The sequence below is a fragment of the Aegilops tauschii genome, chromosome 6 (genome assembly GCF_002575655.3).
Source record: "Aegilops tauschii subsp. strangulata cultivar AL8/78 chromosome 6, Aet v6.0, whole genome shotgun sequence".
NCBI lineage: Eukaryota > Viridiplantae > Streptophyta > Magnoliopsida > Poales > Poaceae > Aegilops > Aegilops tauschii.
The window spans coordinates 17,045,054-17,065,175 of NC_053040.3; the positions used below are offsets into that span (position 1 = coordinate 17,045,054).

General features: G+C 46.1%; 1 protein-coding gene across 1 annotated transcript; it reads right to left on the bottom strand.

Annotated features, from left to right (window-relative positions):
• Positions 1 to 1,042: 1,042 nt before the first annotated feature.
• Positions 1,043 to 5,952, bottom strand: LOC109735397 (uncharacterized). Its single transcript, XM_020294607.3, has 2 exons — positions 5,748 to 5,952; positions 1,043 to 3,337 (listed from the first exon to the last, which is right to left on the bottom strand). The coding sequence occupies exon 2, from the start codon at positions 3,326 to 3,328 to the stop codon at positions 1,310 to 1,312; it is 2,019 nt and encodes a 672-aa protein (XP_020150196.1). The 5' UTR covers positions 3,329 to 3,337; positions 5,748 to 5,952; the 3' UTR covers positions 1,043 to 1,309.
• Positions 5,953 to 20,122: the final 14,170 nt, after the last annotated feature.

The following is a 20,122-nucleotide window of genomic DNA, read 5'->3' on the forward strand; positions in this document are numbered from 1 at the left end:
TGTACACCTCCGAAAAACCTTGCGGAAAAAAACAACATATTTCTCATCTTATTCCGAGAGAGAGAGAGAGAGAGAGAGAGAGAGAGAGAGAGAGAGAGAGAGAGAGACCTTAGGACTGACCATATTCAAACACGTTTTCGTTGTGTGAGCACTGAGACCGCCGTTGGCAACACAAATGTGATGTCATGTGAAAATAAAAGGACGTGGACCTATTAGGGCCTTGAGTCATGGTTATTGTGTTAAGAGCGTGTGTTATTTTTTCTCTCATTGTAACATATATTTTTATATTTTTTATTTTATTTTTTCTACTTTAAATAATTTGGGACTTCAAAAATATTCCAAAAATTTAAAAAAATGAGATTTTTTGAAATAAAATGTTTAATAAATCATTAAATTTTTGTGCATTCAAAATGTTCACCGATTCAAGAAATTTGTTTAGAAAAATGTTCACAATTTTTTTAAAATGCTTGCAAATAGTATAATATATTCATGAATTCAAACAATATTCTTGATTTTTTGAAAATGTTTGATTATTTAAAAGGTGTTCACGAATTTGAAAAATATTCACGATTTCTAATATGTTCTCGAGTTTAAAAAATGTTCATTATTTTCAAAATCGTTCATGATTTCACGAAATTGAGAGTAATAGTGTATCTCGGTGGTGTAGCAAAATATGGTCGTTGCCATTGAAGATTACGAATTTTTGTTCCCGTTGCAATGCACCGGCCCTATTGCTTGTAGCCTACAAACTATAGAGCTCCTCCACGCCTGGCATCGACCCTTTGCTGATTCTATGAAGAACTAAAGATACACCGATTCCACCTCAAGTTGTCTGTCCGACTGTATATCGACTGTTGTTGCCCCAGTGCTGCCCTCCACACTACTAAGAATTGGCACATCGTACTAAAGAAAGGCATAGCATTCACAACACTACGGTGATCTTTAGCATTCAGAAGTTTTTGGGTCACCTGGACATGCTCGGACATCGCCAAAAATCGATCCACTGCTTGTAACAACACGTTTGCAGATCAACCAAAACTCCAAAAGTGAAGGAGACAGAGCACATGGCTATCTTTACTCAATCTGATAATCACATGTGCATACAATGAATAGGGAACGCGCCTTATTTATACACGAAATTCAATCTGAATCTCACTTTATATGCAATAATAAATAGAGAACTACTCTCTGCGTCCCATAATGTAAGATGTTTTTTGACACAAGTGTAGTGTCAAAAAATATCTTACATTATGGATGGGAGGAGTATTTTATTTTATTTATGGTGAAGATGACCCACATAAGATTATCTCTACAAATTGAACATCTCAGATTGGTCCACAAAGCGCTGTAAGCATGTAGGCTTGTCTGCGAATAGTGGACGGAAGAATTTATTCACGTCCTCCTTAAACGATGGTTCGCCACAGTAGGTGCGATTGAACATGGCAGTTGATAGAAGCCAGATGACGGTAATGAACTCACCGCCGCTGTTGAGCTGCCTGGCGTGGGAATCCCTGCTGCAGTGGTGGGCCGCATAGCACATCATCTCTACCCACACTCCAAGTATCACCTGTAGCACCCCTGGCACGCCCCGCTCCTCCATGTCTAGCAGCAATCTGGCAAGCTCTGCTCCACGGGCCAAGGCAGGTGGAGCTGTAGAACCAAGCTGCCTGCTTTTGATGCGTTCAATGAGATTCTTTGCGCCTCGCCTACCCCATTCCACACTTCCTATTTCAGTATTGGCATACAATATGGGAACAGAGCTCCATCCCACATTTTGTACTTCAGTATTGGCATACAATCCGGGGCGGACAGGGCTAGGCAGCATGTAGGGCCGTTCAACAAGGAGGAATATCATGTAGTTAGACAGCTCCCTGATTGCCTCCACAAGGGGCCCTGCATGCCAAGTAAAGATGAATATTTCGGTTGCAAAATGCCAGGTACAAATTTTGTCATCAAAATCAATGCCAGTGTTTATGGTGGGATCCTCAAAGATTCCGTGCCATGGATTCAACGCGCACTGACCACTATAACTCGTCATGATTTCCTCTTTGCCCGCACACGCCTTCACCATTCTGAGTATCTCTTTCAGCACTAACTCCTTAGTACCATCTGAAATCACCGTTAAGGAGGGATGTATCTTCTTCCACAAGTCCCAACATACAAACGAATTACCTTGCTTGGGTCCAATGGTAACATGAACACTGGGCCCATTAAGCTGCAGCTGCAGAAACTTATGTTGTCCAATGGAACCTGACCATCTTCTACTTCTTTTCCCTGCCTTGACATACCGCCGAGCAGATATGGTTATGTGGTGGAGCCAATCCCACCTTCCAGCACGCAACAATGCACACATCCATGTTGAGCCAATCGCCCTCAACACTGCTGTCATCTCTAGGAGGAAAGCCCCACCTAGTAAGATATACGTGACGACGACATCAACTCTTATGAAAACATTTTTGCTAGTGCTGGATCGAAACAGGAAGAATGTGGCGATGATGGCAACTAATGAAATGGCACGGATGAAGCATCCCCACCATGTGTTGATCACGACTGCCTTGGTGTAAAGGACGTCATGCATCAGGGACAGCTGCATCTCAATCAACTCATACGTGTAGCCCTTATCACCAAAAAATCTTATGGCTTTACTCTGGAATGGGGACGGCCAAAACTTATAATCCATGAACTGACCCATGCAAATGGGGAGCAGGTCATGAGCTCCCTGTAGAATCTCTTCAGAACCCAACTGCTCTGCTTGGCCCCACCGTTCACGCGGACGGTAAGGCCCTATCTGATCCTGTTGTCGAGCCTCTCTGAACTTCCTGCTTTCGAGGAGGTTACTGATGTTCTCCAGGTTGGCTGACTTGAGCGCCCATACTCTCTCCGCATACTTGAGAATACCAGCGACAAATATCAACACCGCGCCTGTGACCAAGGTCCGGCTGCCTGTAGTATACTTGTACAAGACATAAGCTACTCCAAGGGCTTGCACAATCAGAGAGAGTAGGTGGCGTGGCCACAGATAGTTGTCTTCCATGGCATAGGCGGTGACAGTGTCCTGGCCACCAAGATGCATCAACAGGAACGGCGTCCAGAACGCCGCGAGCTGTTGGTATTCATGGGGCTTACTACAGAAGGACATGTGGCCGAGGATATATATCGCAATGGAGTCAGCCAGCAGGTATGCTAGCCAGATGAGGGTCCTTGGGACGATGGAGATGTTCCGCCGTCGCATTCTGGCGAACATGAGCAAGAACACTTGCAACACAAAGCTGAAAAGCACTAGGACTTGGACCTCCCAATCGTTCCATAGGCTCACCATTCCAGCCATCAGTGACCACTGAAATGCACATGGCAATCATCATATGAAAACAAATTAGCTAAACATATGCAAACTCCTTGAAAAAGTACACACAATGATAGATAAAATTTTCCAATGAATATGGCAGCCACCTATCTATGATTTTTCTACTGCCTTGGTTTTTCTACGAATTTGTTTATGTAGTTCACACATTGGAGCATCTTTGCATAACTACATAGTAGATGGGTGCACTCTGAGATGAGATGCCAAAAGTTCTAGCAACACGACGATGTCCCCCTCCTCTTCCTCCCGCATTGTCCTCGCGCTTTGGCTGGGACGAAACCCTAGGCCACCACCGCCAGGGGCTCAGCCAACCAAACCTCCACCGGAGCCGGCGGCGGCGGGGCTCCCTCGTTCCCCTGCATGTAGGGGCTGGCGCGGCTCTGCCACCTTGGGCTGGGGCATGGCACAGGCGCCAGGAGCTGCGGTGGGACAACGCGCGGGCGTGCTGGTAGGCGCAGGTGTGACGGGCAACACTTTGGACGGCGTGGTTGGTGGTGGTTCGTGCAGAGGCGACTTGTGGCGGCGGTGGACCTGACGTGCGATGGTTCCTGAGGTGAGGGGTGGGGGAGGCACGGCCTTGCGATCCTTGGGTCGTCAGGCGGCGGCTGATGGCGGTGGTGTCTAGCAGTCTCTTATCACGGGCGTGGAGGCGAGCCAATGGTCGGTTGGTGGTGGCCTTCGCGTTGGACGGTGGTGACGGAGCTCTACTTGGGAAGCCGGGGTAGGGCTAGCACCGGTGTGGCTACTCACCGGCAGGAGTTGCCAGCTGCCATGAGCGGCCCTCATCTAGATCGAAGTTGTTCGGGTCTCTAGGTCTGATGGGGCGGCATCCACCTGTTCCGGCCATGGTTTGTGCTCCGTGAAGTGGGGGGTTGGAGATGTCTCGTGGCATGGATGCCGGGGCGGTAGCCCAGGAAAGTCGTCCGCATGGTTGGCTTTCCAGCGGGCACCATGGCGATGGCGGTGACTATGTTTCTAGATCTAGGGGCATGTACTCATCACGGTTGTCCTACGTGCCTCGTGATTGCACGGGTGGGATACCAAGCGAAAGCTTCGCCCTTTGACACCGACGGCAGTGACGCCCGTGGGTGCCTCCCTCCTCTTGAGGATGTCATCGTGGTTCTTCTCTCGGTGGCAGGGCTCCAAGTGAAGGCCATAGATTGTTATCAGGCATGGCAGCGGAGATGCTTAGCGTTGTTCCCCCTCCTCGGGGCGTTGTCATGGAGCGTAGGTGACCTAGGGTGTTTTGTGGCGTTGTATTCTAGCTTAATTGTTTTCTTTCTTGACAATGTAGTCATGGGTGCCTCCCTCCTATTGAGGACGTCGTTGTGGTTCTCCTCTCGGTGCCAGGGCTCCAGGTGAAGACCTTAGTCCGTCATCGGGCATGGCAGTGGCGATGCTTAGAGTCGTTCCCCCTCTCGAGGGCGTTGTCATGGAGCTAGGTGACCTAGGGCATGTTGTGGCGTTGTATTCTAACTTAATTGTTTTCTTTCTCGGCAATGTAGTCGTGTGTGCCTCCCAACTCCTGAGGACGTCGTCGTGGTTCTCCTCTCGGTGCCAGGGTTCTAGGTGAAGACCTTAGTGCATTAATGGGCATGGCAATAGTGATGCTTAGCGTCGTTCCCCCTCCTGAGGGCGTTGTTGTGGCGCTTAGGTGACCTACGGTTGTGGCTTTGTATTCTAGCTTAATTGTTTTCTTTCTCAGCAATGTAGTCGTGTGTGTTTATGTGGTTATCCTAGGATATGCTTGTAACAGGGCCTCCTCGGTACTATGTATCGTTCAGCCTTGTACCTTGATTGTTGCTTTATCTATAAAGTGGGGGTGAGTCTGTTTTGAGATGAGTACACTCTATATTATATTCTTGTGGTAGTCTAGACCAACCAAAATGATACATTTGACATACTATGCCCCGTTGTAATCTCTATGCACCAAATAAACTACTCCCTCTAATTCATTTTACTTGTCGCTCAAACGGATGTATCTGCAGCGGATCAGAGGGACGAATACGAAAACCACCTGTCTAATGCAGTGAGTGAACACAAATGAGGAAAAAAAACGTGATGGTTCCAGCAGTATAGCCTACTACAAACATTTTAGGAACAATTGATGTCTAAGCTAAAAAAAATCTACCACGCTTCATAGAAATGCTCCATCGACAATACAGTTTTTCCAATACGAAATTTCAGAAGGAAAAAAACATACAGGTATTGCCCTCTCAATATTTATTATACATGCACCCCGCAAAAAGAGTTTTTTATTATAAATTTACAAGCTACTACTAACACATTCTAAAATTTGAACATATGACAGGGAACATCATTTTTTGTTCTGAGGAGCACCTAATTTGCAGTCTATGTAGATCTTAAGCATGTAAGAGAAACTCACCTTAACCGCACGAGACACGAGCGAGATTTACTCCCTGTATGTGCAGAAGGACTCCAGTTCTAATTGGCTGGCTATGCATCTACGAAACAGAAGACCGGGCAGGCCTTTGGATGTTTTGATCAATCAAAAACTTGGTCTCCAGGGGCTACTATATATCAAAGGAAGTTGAGGAACCAGGTTCCTTGCCCTGCCCCCTACCCTAACGAACGACCCACAGCAGCCTTTTTCTCTATGAAGGAAAAGGCACTCACTGACCATCCCTAGATTTTGGTATGTGCCAAACAAAGTATAAAAGCCCACAGAAAAGATAAAGCAAGGCCAGCTAATGCCTTCCTTAGCACAAACTAAATAGACAAAATCTGCCATTCAAGAAAAGAGAAAGTTGTAGGTGCGGGACCTTGGCCTTTGGATCCTTTCCTCTTGCTTCTCCTGCAGCAGAACATTAGAGAACCCCGCAAAGATAAAACCCATCCTGCTTGGAAGTAAGGTATGATTTGTATTTCAGAACAAGAAGCAAGGTATGATTCGCAAATGGCGTCACAATCAAGCTTATATCTTACAGACCCACCTCCTCCAGTCGCTAGTAGCAAATGTAGGCGCGGTGAGCTCCATTGGCTGATGCTGGATCCAAGGCTTCGTCCGTCCCCTCCAGTCGTCGGTAAAGCGGGATCCGGCAATGCTCTGCTGTTCGGGGCCTAGCGCAACGAGCGGCGGAAGTGGCAACCAAACGCTGGGGCGGTGAGGTGGCAGGGGCGACACATGGCCGGCCCTGGGTTTCGGGAGGCCCTAGGAGAACTCGACGACATGGGCACCTATGTCCTAAGACCATATATATGTATGTATGTGTGTGATACATAAACATATCTATATATAACTTCATTTGCAACTTTCAACCACACATCTTTAGTTTGAGATCTGACTATAATAATTGTTGGACAATGCCGTATTACCAAAGAAATAATTAAAAGATAGCAAAAATGAACTAACATGACATGATTACCTCAAATAAGAACCAAATTCGACTGACTCCATCGACAACAATAATACTTCACTGCTTCAAAAAAAGTTTTTTCAGACGTTCCTTGATGCAAAGTCATTTAGGGCAATATCATGATCAACATTGTCCAAGATATCCTTCTCAATGCGGCACATAGCCAAGTCATTCGATCTATCTTGCAACATAGTTGACCTCAAACAATTTTTCAGTAGTTTCAGTTTAGAGAAACTTCTTTCAGCTGAGGCTACAGTCACATGCATTGTTAAGAGGATCCAATAGGAAACAGAGACATTTGGATAGCAACCTACAGCCATAACAAACTCAAGAATCTCAAGCGCCGACATCAAACTATCTGGCAAAGTTACCTGCAACACTTTCAACTCAGAGACAAAAACATCAAGATCAACATCAGATGAGTCATTCCCGTAGATTGCTATCATCCAAGAGAGAGAGAGAGATAGCGTGGTTGACCAGTCATGAGAGAAAGAGGAGATGGTGTTTGCCTTGTCTGAAAATTGTGATGGGTTTAAAAAAAGAATCTTTTTGGGAAAACTTCCAATCTATTCATTTTCAATCATGACAGTACGACAAACATCGAAAATAATAAATATTACATCCAGACGCGTAGACCACACCTGACGACGATTACAATCACTGAAGTGAGCTGAAGACGCACTGCCGTCATCAGCCCTCCGTCGCCAGAGCCGGGCCAAACTTGTTGTAATAGACAGTCAGCAAGTTGTCGTGTCAAGACTTAAGACCACATAGGACTAACGCATCAGAACAACAACCGTCACTGATGAAGAGAAGCGTTGATTGGAAGGACCCAACCTGAAGACACACAAACATAGACAAAACGAAGGGCGGATCCGATCAGATCTACCAAAGACAACCACTAACCAAATCCTACGAGATCCACCGGAGACACGCCTCCACATGCCCTTCGATTATGCTAAACACACCACCTAGACGGGCTCTAGGCAGGGAGTACCTTATTCCTTCTTCAGGGAGCCGCCGTCGTCTCGCCTACTCGAACAGAACACAATCCTAACAAAACTCAATGAAACATCTAAAAACGGAGCCCTCTCGGCGCCAAGGGTCGGGACCAACCGCGCCCCCGAGACGAGGAACATTGGCGGGGCCGCCGACAGGAGGCAGGAACCCTCGTCGCATGTTCGCTTGGGAGGAGAGACGAAGGGGTAAGCCGACAAAAAATGAGGACACCAATAAGTCCCGAACATTTGGCATTTGACCACACTAGTAGAAAACTGGGCTTTGGTCACAGGGCAATATTCACATTAGTCCCGGTTCAGTCACGAACCGGGACTAATGTGAGCATTGGTCCCGGTTCGTGCAGCCAGGGGCCTGCCGGGCCTCGTTGGGGCATTGGTCCCGGTTCGTCCGGCCCCTTTGGTCCCGGTTGGTGGGACAAACCAGGACCAAAGGGCCACGCTCCTGGCCCACCACCGTTTAGTCCCGGTTCATACCACAAACCGGGACTAAAGGGCTGGTCCTAGTTGCGGCCAGTGTTTAGTCCCACCTCGCCAAACGAAGGGCGCTCACACCAGTTTATAAGCCCGTCCCTCTCTGCCTTTTAAAGTGAAAATAGATGCCCTTATACAGGGAATTTGACCTAAATTCACAGTAAATTTCATAGAAATTTATTATGAATTTAGGTTGAATTTTCTCTATAAGCGCATCTATTTTCATTTTTTTATATTTATAAAATAAATAAACCTTAATAAAATAAATAAAACTAAATAAACCTTAATAAAATAAAATAAAATAAACTATAGTAACTACAATAAATAAACCTTAATAAATTAAGTAAAAATAGCAGCAGTAAAATAAATAAAAATAAAATAATTAAAGTAAAATACATAAGTAATTAGAAATAAAATAAATAAGTTTTTTTGTTGTAAGTAGAAACAAAACAAAACAAATAAAGCAAAAGAGAAAAAAACAGAGGAAAAAAATTATGCCACCTACTGGGCCACCATGGCCTGAATACGACTAGAAACCCATCCATGGGCCAGGATTCAGGCCCGCAGAAGGCCCAGTAGGCCCCACAGGCAAAGAGTGACAGAATAGGCCCGTAAGCCTGCATTTGAGAGGAGCTCGAAGTGGTCAGCGCAGCTGCGCTTATAAACCACTGTCGAAGCCTCTCGGCTAGCGAGGTGGGACTAAACATCCCACCGCACCGCGCCAGTTCCAGCACAAGGCCTTTGGTCCCGGTTGGTGCCACCAACCGGGACTAAAGGGGGCATTGGTCCCGGTTCGTGGCACCAACCGGGACCAAAGGCCTTTAGTCCCGGTTGGTGCCACGAACCGGGACCAATGAGTTCCCTATATATACCCCATCGCCACAGCAGAGCACTCCAGAGTGCTCTGTTTTTTCTGGCCGGCGAGGGGAGGGCATTTGGGTGCTCTAGCTCACCTCCTATGCACATGAGGTATTCGATGAAATGTCTAAGCCACACTAGTTAATCTTTGTCCTCTTGAAACTCGACCTCCGAGCTCCATTTTCCCTGAGATTTGTCTAGGTTTAGCGGTCCATCACGTCCCGTCCCCGTCTTCACCGCCGTCGATCGCCCGCGCCGATCTCGTCGCCAGCACCACCGTGGTGAGCCTCTTGTTCTTATCTTCTTTCTGAAAGGAAAAAATTCTTACTTTAGATAGTTACTTGTCTAATTTTGTTACTTTTATTATTCCTTCTTATTACATAGTGCGATGGTTTTGGTATCCGCCCCCGTCGGCCCTCGTCCTGTCTATGATTCGGATGTGGTATATATTATCTTTTTATAACTATTTGGTTCATTTATTGTTTATGACAAATATACCGACCAACGTGACATAGATTTTATTTATCTAGGAGGTGGTTGAACCGGAAATTCTAACCGACCCTATTGTCGAGAGGTTAAATTTAGTTGAAGAAGAAAACAATTATTTGAAGGAAAAAATAAAAAAATGAGGAGGAGAAGATGATATTGGAGTTGCATGTTGCGGATGTCGTCGATGATCACAAGATCAAGATGGATGCAATGCGCTTGAAGATTAGAAAGATTAGAAAATATGCCATTCATACCAAGGCTTGGTACATTATGCCGTTGGATCAATTGTTACCTTGGTTGCGATTATGATCGCATTTGTTTTCGCATTGAAATGTTTTACATAGTTTCAATGTATGGTTTAATTAATTAGATGCTCTGGAGAGCTATATATATGTTGTTAGATGAGAACTATGTATGTACTTTGGTTTTAATGTGATGATGAACTTCTATTAATTTGGTCACTTAATTATCTATTCATGATGTTCTGTAATGGTTTTTGACACACTTAATTATATATAATGCACGCAGATGAACCGGCAATGGATGTACGATGACAGACACACCTCCGAGTACATTAAGGGCGTGCATGATTTTCTTGAAGTGGCTGAGGCAAACAAGCAGAATGGTTTTATGTGTTATCCATGCCCTATATGTGGGGATACGAAGTCTTACTCTGACCGGAAAATCCTTCACACCCACCTGCTTTACAAGGGTTTCAGGCCACACTATAATGTTTGGACGAGGCACGGAGAAATAGGGCTTATGATGGAAGACGGCGAAGAAGAGGACGATGACAACTATGTGCCCCCTGAATACGGTGATGCTGCAACGGGGGAAGCTGCTGAAGATCAAGAGGAACCAGACGATGTGCCCAATGATGCTGCAAGGGGGGAAGCTGCTGAAGATCAAGAGGAACCAGTGCCCGATGATGATGATCTCCGTCGGGTCATAGTCGATGCAAGGACGCAATGCGAAAGTCAAAAGGAGAAGCTGAAGTTCGATCGCATGTTAGAGGATCACAAAAAAGGGTTGTACCCCAATTGCGAAGATGGCAACACAAAGCTCGGTACCGTACTGGAATTGCTGCAGTGGAAGGCAGAGAATGCTGTGCCTGACAAAGGATTTGAGAAGCTATTGAAAATATTGAAGAAGAAGCTTCCAAAGGATAACGAATTGCCCGACAGTACATACGCAGCAAAGAAGGTCGTATGCCCTCTAGGATTGGAGGTGCAGAAGATACATGCATGCCCTAATGACTGCATCCTCTACCGCGATGCGTACAAGGATCTGAACGCATGCCCGGTATGCGGTGCATTGCGGTATAAGATCAGACGAGATGACCCTGGTGATGTTGACGGCGAGCCCCCCAGGAAGAGGGTTCCTGCGAAGGTGATGTGGTATGCTCCTATAATACCACGGTTGAAACGTCTGTTCAGAAACGAAGAGCATGCGAAGTTGATGCGATGGAACAGTGAGGACCGTAAGAAAGACGGGAAGTTGAGATCACCCGCTGACGGGTCGCAGTGGAGAAAAATCGAGAGAAAGTACTGGGCTGAGTTTGCAGCTGACCCAAGGAACGTATGGTTTGGTTTAAGCGCGGATGGCATTAATCCTTTCGGGGAGCAGAGTAGCAATCACAGCACCTGGCCCGTGACTCTATGTATGTATAACCTTCCTCCTTGGATGTGCATGAAGCGGAAGTTCATTATGATGCCAGTTCTCATCCAAGGCCCTAAGCAACCCGACAACGACATTGATGTGTACCTAAGGCCATTAGTTGAAGAACTTTTACAGCTGTGGAATGGAAACGGTGTACGTACGTGGGATGAGCACAAACAGGAGGAATTTAACCTGCACGCGTTGCTGTTTGTAACCATCAACGATTGGCCCGCTCTCAGTAACCTTTTAGGACAGACAAACAAGGGATACCACGCATGCACGCACCGTTTAGATGACACTGAAAGTATATACCTGGACAAAAGCAGGAAGAATGTGTACCTGGGCCATCGTCGATTTCTTCCGACCAACCATCAATGTCGAAAGAAAGGCAAGCATTTCAAAGGCGAGGCAGATCACCGGAAGAAGCCCGCCATGCGTACCGGTGATCACGTACTTGCTATGGTCAATGATTTACACGTAATCTTTGGAAAGGGTCCCGGCGGACTAGCTGTTCCGATTGACGCTGAGGGACACGCACCCATGTGGAAGAAGAAATCTATATTTTGGGACCTACCCTATTGGAAAGAGCTAGAGGTCCGCTCTTCAATCGACGTGATGCACGTGACGAAGAACCTTTGCGTGAACCTGCTAGGCTTCTTGGGCGTGTATGGGAAGACAAAAGATACACCTGAGGCACGGGAGGACCTGCAACGTTTGCACAAAAAGACGGCATGCCTCCGAAGCAGTATGAAGGTCCTGCCAGCTACGCTCTTACGAAAGAAGAGAAAGAAATCTTCTTTGAATGCCTGCTCAGTATGAAGGTCCCGACTGGCTTCTCGTCGAATATAAAGGGAATAATAAATATGCCAGAGAAAAAGTTTCAGAACCTAAAGTCTCATGACTGCCACGTGATTATGACGCAACTGCTTCCGGTTGCATTGAGGGGGCTTCTACCGGAAAACGTCCGATTAGCCATTGTGAAGCTATGTGCATTCCTAAATGCAATCTCTCAGAAGGTGATCGATCCAGAAATCATACCAAGGCTAAGGAGTGATGTGGCGCAATGTCTTGTCAGTTTCGAGCTGGTGTTCCCACCATCCTTCTTCAATATCATGACGCACGTCCTAGTTCATCTAGTCGACGAGATTGTCATTCTGGGGCCCGTATTTCTACACAATATGTTCCCCTTTGAGAGGTTCATGGGAGTCCTAAAGAAATATGTCCGTAACCGCGCTAGGCCAGAAGGAAGCATCTCCATGGCCATCAAACAGAGGATGTCATTGGGTTTTGTGTTGACTTCATTCCTGGCCTTAAGAAGATAGGTCTCCCTAAATCGCGGTATGAGGGGAGACTGACTGGAAAAGGCACGCTTGGAGGGGGGACTCAATAATATGCAGGGACGGATATTCTTGGTCTCAAGCACACTACACAGTTCTACAGAACTCTACCTTGGTGACCCCGTATGTCGATGAACACAAGAATAGTCTGCGCTCCAAACACCCGGAGCAGTGTGACGACTGGATTACATGTGAACACATCAGGACTTTCAGCAGTTGGTTGGAAACACGTCTCAGAGGTGACACCACTGTTTGTGATGAGTTGTACTCGTTGTCCAGGGGACCATCTTTGACTGTATTGACTTACAAAGGATACGAGATAAATGGAAATACATTTTACACGATCGCCCAAGATCAAAAGAGCACCAACCAAAACAGCGGTGTCCGCTTTGATGCAGCAACCGAGAGGGGAAAGGACACATATTATGGTTACATAATGGACATATGGGAACTTGACTACGGACATGATTTTAAGGTCCCTTTGTTTAAGTGCAAATGGGTCAATCTGTCAGGAGGCGGGGTACAGGTAGACCCACAGTACGGAATGACAACAGTGGATCTGAACAATCTTGGGTACACTGACGAACCGTTCGTCCTAGCCAATGATGTGGCACAGGTTATCTATATGAAGGACATGTCTACCAGACCGAGGAAAAGAAAAGATAAGGAAGCGAATACATCATACGATGAGCCAAAGCGCCACATAGTTCTTTCAGGAAAAAGGGACATTGTGGGAGTGGAGGGCAAGACAGACATGTCTGAAGATTATGAAAAGTTTCATGAAATTCCTCCCTTCAAAGTCAAGGCTGACCCAAGCATCCTGATAAACGATGAAGATTACCCATGGTTACGGCGCAATAAGCAAATGACACAAGCGAAGAAAAAGTGAAGACTTTCTCCCGCAACTATTATGATGATACCATGCCAACTTTGTAATAGACGAGTATGATACCATTGTCCGTTTTGTACAAGAAGTGCATCTAGTTTTTGCCGTAACCCTCTCAACTTTCTTGCACATGCTATGTGGATGAAATGATAATACCATGCCAACTTTCAACCTTTTCAGAGTTCATTTGAAATGCTTTTCAATTTTAGGGTCTTATAGCTCAAAATAATTAGTAAATGCATGAAAAATAACAGGCCAAAAATTAAAAATTATGCCACCTACTGGGCCACCACGGCCTGAATACGATTAGAAACCCATCCATGGGCCAGGATTCAGGCCCGCAGAAGGCCCAGTAGGCCCACAGGCATGTACAGAGAGGTTAGGCCCGTAAGCCTGCTTTAGAGAGGAGCTCGACAGCTCAGGCGCACCGCACCTTATAAACAGGTGCGGCTCTCTCTTAGCTAGCGAGGTGGGACTAAACTCACCACCACGCCGCTGTGCAAGGCCATTGGTCCCGGTTGGTGACACGAACCGGGACCAATTCCACCCTTTGGTCCCTGTTGGTGCCACGAACCGGTACTAATGAGGCTGTGGCCCCACGAGCACCTTTAGTACCTGTTCGTGGCACGAACCGGTACTAGAGTTTCTTACTAAGCAGGTTTTTAGTCCCACCTCGCTAGCTGAGAGGCACTAGGAGCGGTTTATAAGCCCTGAGTGCAGAGACGATGAAGAAGAGGCGCAATGCTCACGTTGCTTAGCTTCAAGCCTTGAGGAATAAGGTAGACTGCATCGAGCTATGTGCAGTGCAGTCTACGCTATTCCAAAAGGCTTGAAGCAAATCAACGAGCATTGCGCCTCTTTTTTATTTTTAATCATTAAAAGCAAAAAGAATTTTCATAAAGACCTTTTTTTGATAGAAACTTTAATAGCAAAAAGAATTATCATAAAGTAAAATAAATAAGTAATTAGAAACAAAATAAAATAAAATAAATAAGTTTTTTGTTGTAAGTAGAAACAAAACAAAATAAATATAGCAAAAAAGAAAACAAAAAAATTAAATACAGCAAAAAGAATTTTCATAAAGAACTAATGGCACTAATAGAAAGTTTATATTTTTTCTAAAACTAATGGCACTAACAGACAATTTATAATTTTGCTGACCTAAAAGCAAAAAAGAATTAAAAAATAAAGCAAAAAACAAAAGAAAATAAATAATGCAAAAAACAAACAAAAAAACTGAATAAAAACTATTTTTATACTAAAGTTAATCACAAACTTGTGATTCACACAAATTTCAAAGAATTCAAATTTTAACAATTCAAATTTGAAAACTAATGGCACTAATAGAAAGTTTATATTTTTTCTAAAACTAATGGCACTAATAGAAAGTTTATATTTTTTCTAAAACTAATGGCACTAACAGAAAGTTTATAATTTTGCTGACCTAAAAGCAAAAAGAATTAAAAAATAAAGCAAAAAAGAAAATAAAATAAATAATGCAAAAAACAAAACAAAAAACTGAAAAAAAAACTATTTTTATAGTAAAGTTAATCACAAACTTGTGATTCACACAAATTTCATAGAATTTAAATTTTAACTATTTAAATTTGAAAACTAATGGCACTAACAGAAAGTTTATAAATTTTCTGACCTAAAAGCACAAAGAATTAAAAAAATAAAGCAAAAAACAAAAGAAAATAAATAATGCAAAAAACAGAACCAAAAAACTGGATTTTTTTTAAAAAAGTGCCACCTATTGGGCCACCATGGCCTGAATACGACTAGAAACCCAACCTGGGCCAGGATTCAGGCCCGCAGAAGGCCCAATAGGCCCACAGACAGCACAGTGTAACATTAGGCACGTAAGCCTGCATTTGAGGGGAGCTCGAGAGGGCAGCCGCAGTGGGGCTTATAAACCACTCCGAGCCCCTCTCAACTAGCGAGGTGGGACTAAACTTTTGGCCGCGGGCAGCGCAGGGCCTTTGGAAAGGCCGCCGCTTCCCGCCCTTTGCGCTGCTGAAAAGGGACCTTTGGTCCCGGTTGGTGGCACCAACCGGGACTAAAGGGTGGCATTGGTCCCGGTTGGTGCCACCAACCGGGACCAAAGGTGTGCCTATATAAGCCAACACTTGGGAAATTTTCAGATCCCTCGCCAGTTGCCCCCGACGCCGCCAGGCTGCCCGTGCTCGCCGTTGCCGCCCGCTCCTCGTCGCCGTCGCCCCGCGCCCTTGCCTCGACGGGTCGCTGCCCGGTGCTCGTCGCCGTCGCCCTGCCCCCACGCGCCGCCCCGCCTCGTGCTCCCCTGCTCGCGCGCGCCGCCTCGGCGCACCGAGCCCCCTGCCCGGCCCGCGCGTGCTCGCCGGCGCCCTCGCCGCCCCCGCCGTCGCCATCGTCCTAGCCGCCCCCGCTGTGAGAGCCGCCGCCCCGGCTCTGTTTTTTTATTAGTTTAATTGTTTTTTGATCATATATATATAATGTATATGTGTATGTGGCTATATGTTTTTGTTCATATGTGGCTATATGTTTTTTTATTTTTATTAGTTTAATTTTTTTGTTCATATGTGATGTATATGTGTATGTGGCTATAATGTATATGTGAACAAAAAAATTGTATGTATGTAGATGTTCAAAATGTATGAATATATATGTCAAAAATGTTTTTTTGTTCATAGAAAGTTTTTTGTTCATATATAGAAAGTTTTTATATATGACAATGGATATATATTCGATATATATGAGAAATGATGATCCATGGAAAAGTTTTATATATGCAAAAGTTACAATTTTAGAAAAGTTTTATATATCTAGCTAGGAAGGGAAGAAGAAGAAAAAGAAGGATAGGAAAGAAGAAAATAAGAAGAGGAAAGAAAGAAGAAGAGGAGAGGAAGAAGAGGAGAAATAAATAAGAAGAGGAAAAAAGAAGAAAAAGAAGAGGAGAAGAAGAAAGGAATAGAGGAGAAGAAGAAAAAATAGAATATTCTATTTTTTCTTCTTCTCCTCTATTCCTTTCTTTTTCTCCTCTTTTTTTTTCTTCTTTTTTTCTTCAATCCTCTCCTCTAGTCCTTTCTTCTTCTCCTCTTTTTATTTCTTCTTCGTTTTCTTATGTTTTATCGGGTCTGTCGTCGTCGATATATACCCCCCCCCCCCCCCCGATAACTTCAACACGAGGGGGGTCGATATACACCCTCCCCGATAACATTATTTTCCCGTGTATATATGTCGTCGTTGTCGATATAACCCCCTCCTGATAACTTCGACACATGGGGGGGGTCGATATACCCCCTCCCCGATAACATTATTTTCCCGTGTATGTATGTCGTCGTTGTCGATATTACCCCCTCCCGATAACTTCAACACGAGGGGGGATAACTTCAACACGAGGGGGGGTCGATATACCCCCTCCTCGATAACATTATTTTCCCGTGTATGTATGTCGTCGTTGTCGATATAACCCCCTCCCGATAACTTCAACACGTGGGGGGGTCGATATACCCCCTCCCCGATAACATTATTTTCCCGTGTATGTATGTCGTCGTTGTCGATATATATAACTCCCTCCCAGATAACTTCGACATGATGGACGGTCGATATTTATACCCCCTCTCGACCGTGATAACTTATACCACGGGAGCACCCCCCGGCCCTCTCGCTCGACCAAAACTCTCGAGGACACCCAAACCCTAGAAAAAACGATGTCGGTCTCCTACCCCCTCCCGCCGCGCCCCTACCCTTGAAGCGTTGCCTAGGCCACCCCAAACCCAGAATAAGCTAGGTCTACGTTTGCACTAATATATCCACCTGTTGTCATGTTTGTGTAATAATTGCCATGTTGTAATATTTGCAGAAACAATGGAGCACGGACGAGATGAGCAAGCAGAAGAGGTGTTGGGGGACATAATCTTAGCCGGAGGTGATATCTTGTCGTATCTTAACGACAATGATGGTCTGGAAGAACAGGGTGAAGAAGCAGGCTACGGTGATCGAAGAGTGGAGGAGGAAAGACATGATTATGATGGCTCCGGTGACCCAATGCTGGTGCAAGAAGGAGCCCGTGGTGACGGCTCCGGTGACCGAACAGAGTCCGGCCAGGTAAATATATTAGTTAAGCCTGTGCTGACTAGATAATTGATGCATTCATTGTTTTGGTATGTACACATATTAATTAACACTCATCTTTCTTCTTTTTTCTAGCCCTCCGGATCGAGCACAACTGCGGTAAAGAGACGAGGCCCGAAGAGAAAGTTGCGCTCGGATGAAAGGTTTGAGATCACGGCAATCGCGCGCGACGGCCAACCGATTGAACCCATCCGGACAAAGGATGCATTTGCTGCTCAGTGCGGGGTTCTAGTTAGGGACAAGATCCCGATCAGCATCCACCAATGGTATAAGCCTAAGAAGGAAGACCCTGAGGTGTCTTATGTCAATGATATGCAGAAAGATGATCCTTGGACTGAGCTGAAGGCAAATTTCACCCTACCACCAGAGGAGGATCCGGAGAAGCCAGTTATAGAGCAATTAATCAAGTCTCATGCTCTTAAGAAGATGGCAGACCTATTCAGGAGGTGGAAGAATGAGCTGAAAACGTTTGTCGACAAAGAAGAGACACCAGAATTCATCGGCCGGTATGAGAAGATCAGAGATCACTGGCCCGCATTTGTGGCCCACAAGACATCGGAAAAGAGTAAGAAGATGTCAGCGACAAACAAGAAGAATGCTGCGAAGAAGAAGCTTCACCATCGCACGGGGTCAGGTGGCTACCTCAAAGCCCGACCTAAGTGGGCCAAGGCTGAGAATGATCTGCTTGAAAAAGGGATCGAACCACAGACAATGAACTGGACAGACCGTTGCCGGACTTGGTTCTTCGGGGCTGGCGGAACCTTGGACCCTGTATCAGGGAGGTGCGTTTGGACGAACGAGCTTTTGAGAATACCAGTCAAGAAGATTCAGCAATATATCGATGCAGTGCAGGAAGGGACGTTCGTTCCAGACAGAGAGAACGACGAGCTCACAATGGCCCTCGGGAATGCTGAGCACCCTGGACGGACACGAGGCACGCCAGGCTCCGTTCCGTGGAAGGCTGGTTTTCCGGACGCGGGCGGTTACAAAAGTCAGGAGAGGAGGAAAAAAGTGGAACAGATCCAAATTCAGAAGCTGCACGAAAGGGTTCTAGCGCTAGAGGAACGAGACGGCAATCGACATGCCGAAACTGCCCCCGAAGCTACACCGCCATCTCAGCGGAGAAGCAGCGTGGCTTCCACCGAGTTGCTTTAGCTGGAGCATGCGGCTCCTGCTAGCTACCCCGTGGATGCTATCATGGAGTCTCAACATTGCCACCTTATGGCGGAATGGCAGAACTTCAAAGTCAAGGCGGCTGTTGGCTCTGTTTTACCTCCTGAACCCGGCGCAACCTACCACTGCCGGCCGATTCCAGAAGGATATGCTAGGGTGATGGTGGATAAAATAACGGAGGGATTTGAGGAGCTCCAGCTTGACCACCCTACCGGTGAAGGGGAGATTCGGCTGGGTTCTGCTCTGAAGACTCCATGCCTATGGCGGAAGGAGCTCATCAAGCTTCCGAACTGGACGGCTCCGGCGAGTAAGGGCACTCCGCCTCCTCCTCCGCCTCCTCCTTCGGCGAGTGATCAGGGCACTCAGCCTCCTTCTCCGGCGCGTGACGGCACTCCGCCTCCTTGTCCTCCAGCGCCGGCGCGCCAGAGCAGCCAGCCTCCTCCTTCTCCGCCTCGTCAGCAAGGGCGGAAGAGACCCGCCGCCGCTGCGGCTGCTCCGGCGCGTCGTAGTCCTTCTCCTCCGCCTCGTAAGCAAGGAAAGAAGACAGCCGCAGCCGCTCCGTCTGCTCTGCCGGCGTCTAGCAGTACAGTTGCCAGAGGCGGGAGGCAATACAGATTCGGTCCTTCTCTGAAGACTCCAGAGAAGTTACCATACGAGAGGACCGAGGAGGAAACCAGGAAGATCGTGCGAGCCGAAGTGACAAACTTCTTTGAAGGGGTGAAAGCAAAGAAACATCCACCTCCGGAGGAGAAGGTAGATCCGGTGAAAGCAAAGCGCACTCTGGCTGCCCTGACAAAACCACCAAAGTCTCCGCCGAGAGGCAACTATGAGCGCATTCTTGCAAAGACATATGCCGAAGCGGAGCGGTCGGGAAGTACTGTCAGTGATAAAAGGTTAAAAGAACGACGAGCTGGGAAAAAAATTGCCCAGCTCGGGGAACAAGCGAACCAATCGTGCCCCCCGCTCAAGGTGTCAAAAGACATCGTCGCTAATGATCCGAGTATGGTGCCCGGTTATAGCAATCTTGGAGATTACCTGCCCGACGATGTACATTATGAAATCATGGAGGTGGACGAACACAAATACCATTACGGGAAGCCTCTCGTCAAAGATGAAAGATCTCTATCAACGATGATGCGAAGACTACATGATTGGTAAATGAAAACCTGCAGAGAGTCTGATGGGATGGCTACTTTGACGCTGAGAGTTAAACCGGAGCATGACCTCGTTGGAATTGATCTGCTGAATGTTCCATTTGAGGATTTCTTCCAGTTTTACAATCAAAAGGCCCTCGATAAAACAACGATCACTTGCTATTGTCTGTAAGTAGTACTACTTCTGTCATTAAGTGTCTCTATATAGGTCAGCTCTTTCAT